Source organism: Malania oleifera, chromosome 1 (genome assembly GCF_029873635.1).
Source record: "Malania oleifera isolate guangnan ecotype guangnan chromosome 1, ASM2987363v1, whole genome shotgun sequence".
NCBI classification, from domain to species: domain Eukaryota; kingdom Viridiplantae; phylum Streptophyta; class Magnoliopsida; order Santalales; family Ximeniaceae; genus Malania; species Malania oleifera.
Genome location: NC_080417.1, coordinates 3,816,584 through 3,820,764, shown reverse-complemented (window position 1 = coordinate 3,820,764; position 4,181 = coordinate 3,816,584). Strand labels below are relative to the sequence as shown.

General features: G+C 32.9%; 1 protein-coding gene across 1 annotated transcript; it reads left to right on the top strand.

The window, feature by feature from the left end:
* Positions 1-1,580: 1,580 nt before the first annotated feature.
* LOC131156062 (uncharacterized) lies at positions 1,581-2,513 on the top strand. Its single transcript, XM_058109513.1, has 2 exons — positions 1,581-1,695; positions 1,862-2,513. Exons 1-2 carry the CDS (start codon positions 1,630-1,632, stop codon positions 2,201-2,203), a joined length of 408 nt encoding a protein of 135 aa, XP_057965496.1. The 5' UTR covers positions 1,581-1,629; the 3' UTR covers positions 2,204-2,513.
* The last annotated feature ends 1,668 nt before the right edge of the window (positions 2,514-4,181 follow it).

Here is a 4,181-nt window from a genome sequence, read left to right as displayed (position 1 = left end):
TATTAATTACATGAAATATATTTAAATACTTTTAACATATTTGGGTAAAGATGAATTAATGGTATTATAACTTTTCATTATTTAAAAATCATAGGGTGAGGGTTAACGATCATAATAAAATAACAGGGTAAGTTATTGATTTTGGGTTAAACCACAGAGAGGGTTTATGTAGTTTTCCCCAAAAATAATATAACTAGACATAAATATAAAATATAGAAATTCTTAAAATTTTTATTTTTATTTTCTTTGGAGGAAGGAAATGATTGTCAGACTATTTTCAAAAAGCTCGCAAAGTCTAAAAGGCTTTTACTAAGCCATAATAAGCTTATTTGTAAGGTAACTTATGACCTGTTCGATCTAGTCCTAATCTCATACTTTTCTCACTCTAATCAATTTAATAGCAAGACACTTTTAAGTGAGTTAATAGTCTACGATATTAGTTAGCCTTCGATGCCTACAACTTTGATATATAAAAGGAGAGAATTTTGAGTAACTAGCTAAATTATCGCATATTCTTATTGGAAAAAATATATATAGTGAGTACTGTGTTGCTTTATTGACATATGCTATTATAGAAAAATATTTATATCGAAATAAAAGTAAAACTTGTCTCTTGATTAAGAGACATCTTTGAAGGTCATAAATTTAAAGTTTAACCTTAGTAAAAGATGGGAACTGTGAGATGGAAAATGGCTATTTAGAGACTATAAAACCCTTAATCTAATACAAAATGTTACAGATAATTATCGATTAATTGTCATATACCATATTTTACGCACTTAGATATTGATAGTCTCTTTTATTAAAAAAGGTTTAGAGTTTGATTTTCAAATACTCTATTCTTCTAATTAACTAAAAGTAAAATTTCCATACAAAATTTTCTCCTATTTTAAAGTTTAATGGACTTTTACATGTGAAAGTGCCTTATAAATAATTTAAAAGATAGATTTTTTTAGAATCTTAAAACTTTTAATGAATCAATTATTTCATCTATAAAGAATAGAAATACTTTAACATTTGAAAACATGGATTACGAACCTTGAATTTAGATTTGGATTTGCATAGATTTGAACGAATATCAATACAACTTTTTGTTGCATCTTATCCAAATTCAATACAAATTCAAACTCAAGATCTGTCCAAACATAGAATAACATACAATACCCACAACTAACAAAACTCAAATAGAATATGCCCCAAAGAAATATCAAAGGTAGTCTTAAAATATGACCTTAAAATTTTGAATATTTAAATTAATTAATTTTTTCCCCATGGTATCATAACTATTTCAAAACTTGGGTCGGGTCGTCCTCATCACTCTAATTAAAAAAAAAAACATATGTACCATAAAATATGAGTACCACCACTCATACTACATTCGAAAGTTCAAATTTATTTATTTTACATTTTAAATTTGAATAAAATATATTATAAAATTATAGTAAATTATTATCTAAATTAAAAGCCCAAAACATATAAATCAACCTTAGCTTATGTTTTGAATTATTCCAAATTAAAAATTAAATTTAAATGAAAATAAAAAATATAATATAAAACTATATTTTATAATAATTTAAATTGTAGCCTCCAAATCTACACTAGCCAACGGCCAAACATAACAGTAGGGTAATGAACTCTCGCGTTGGGGCCGTGTTGGAGAGAGATAAACTACTGGTGTGGGAGGCACCCAACAAGGTGAGTAGGACATGACTAATTTTACACTCTAATTTTTAAAGCACCAAATGATCACATTGGTCACTATATAAAGGGGTTTGCGATCCTCTGCCCACTCCCCACCATTGCATCTTCCTTTTTGCAAACTTTTATGTGATCCAAACGTTGAAGTTAATTATCTGTTCAGATGGAGAGCGATCTTTCCCACCGGCGCCCGTCGTACTTCTCCGGCTGCGTGTCGCCGTCGACGTCGTGCCTCCCGGTGCACGACGAGTACTCTCGCATTCGCATCGGCAGCGGCAGCGGCGGCGGCGGCGGCGGCTGCCGGCGGCGTTGGAAGAACCTCCTCAAGAGGCTCGTCAGAGAGAGCAAGAGCATATACGGGTCCAAGCCCCTGACTTTCCAGTACGACGCCGTTAGCTACTCCCAGAATTTCGACGACGGATGCCACGACGACGCGTGCTACTCCGGCCGATTTCGCCGGTCGGAGGTCAGAGATTTCAGATGGGGTTCCCGTGTAATTGAGTAAAATGCCTCTGTTTTCAATCGGTTGGTAGAGCTAGCTTGGATCGTTGTACTCACTAGTGGGATCTTTCTCTGCTCAATCTTGAGTTTTGCTCCGAAGAAGAAGAAGAAGAAGAAGAAGAAGAGAGTTTTGCCCATTTAATTTTCTCCCATATGTACATATATGATGCTTTATGCAAACCTTTTTATTTTCAGGACAGTGGATCTGCCTAAGTTCAAAAATGAACTCTTTCATATTAGTGGTTCTAATTTTCATAGGATTTAATTATTGTTGTTTTTCAAGTGGGGGATCATGAACTTGAAAATTTTAAGAATTTGCTGGTAAAATTATCAATGTTTTTTTTTTTTTTAAGATTATTTTAACTCATTAGAAAACTATGGTAAATTTTATTTGAATATATTGTTTAATATTTTATCATATATAATTATAACATAGAAAAATATTCCCCTAGTTATCTTCACTCAATAATTTCCCTTCAAATACTTTCAAATCCAAGTTTTCTAAAATGTACAACTTTATAATTTGTTCTTAAAAAATATGAAGCAATTTACCTTTTGTCTTATTCGATTCAACTCATATTGACCTGATTTTACGTAAATTACCATCAAGCAAGCCTAATTTCTATCTCAACGTACAATTTGAAAGTCACCCATTTGGGTTTAAGAAAAAAAAACACACACACACACACAATATAATTAACCACTTACTAGTTTAATAATTAAAATATAATTCTTAAATTAGGTGAAAGAGGAAGCTTGGACCCATTAGGTGAGAAAGCGTATCAAAAAGATTCCACAAAAATTGTCTCCTTCTTTATATGGCGAAGAAAGAAAGAAATTTCCGTGATTGTTTGTGACTTTTGTGTCTGTGGGTGTGGGCATGTGGGGCGCTTACGCCAAGAACTGCGCGTTGCCGCTGCGGAGTGGGCGTTGCTAAGAACAATAATAATAATTTAAGGGCGCGGGGGAAAATGGGATGACCAAATGTTTTGTTCTGTTTTGTTTTTTTATTTTTATTTTTGTCCCTAATTGACTGCAGTCAGCAGCATCCCATAATCTCTGAGATCTGCATGTGCTGATGTTTTTTCCTTTTTTTATTTTTCTCCCCAATCGTTGGCATTAAAGATGGTGATTAAAAGCATAATGAGGGATGTTAATGGATCGGGTAGGGCTTAAATTGTTTATCGAATCAGCTTGGTCGCTTTGAGAAAAAATATAAGTGAAGTTGAATCGTACTGGAAGTGGTTTGATAAATTAAAGCGAGTTGGTTCATGGTTGGATTGACGGTCTAGTTCTTTTTTTATGAACAGATAACACAAAGGAGGTTTAGTAGAATTGAAATATTTTATTACATATGCAAGGTTCGTTGGAAAATGGAGAAGAGAAATTTTTTTCCTATGAATGTTGTTGTCAACTAGAGAATAGTTATGTTTAATTATTGAGGAAAAAAAGGATTTAGTACCGAAACTAATGCAACGGAGAGTGCAATTTTGACTATTAACCTTCGACCTTCTCTTTTTTTTTTTTTTTATTGCTTTTGTTATAGTTGTTATTGTTTTTCGAATCAAGTTGGATAGGGTGATTTGCACACGAATAAGTCGTTGCTTAATTCATGCACATGTTTGGTTTATATCTAATTCCAATATATTACTAACCTAAACACTTTTGAAGACATTCTCTGTTGACAATTTGGGTTGAGTGTATTGGGTTGGACAATTCTGTAAATATCGCTAAAAATTTATGCTTTCGCACTCAACTACTTGATGGGAAATTATACAGGGAGCCGGCTCCTCCACATGGAGTTGCGCCTCCACGTTCAAATGTTGACATGTAGTATGGGGGGCTGTTGAATAAATATTGTGCGAATGGTGATTTAGTAGTAAAAGTTCTTAGGCTTCTACTACAAAATTATAAGGCAAATGTGACAATAATAATCAATGTTAAGAATTTGAAGAAAGTGAAGTTGGAATAACTCATTGGAT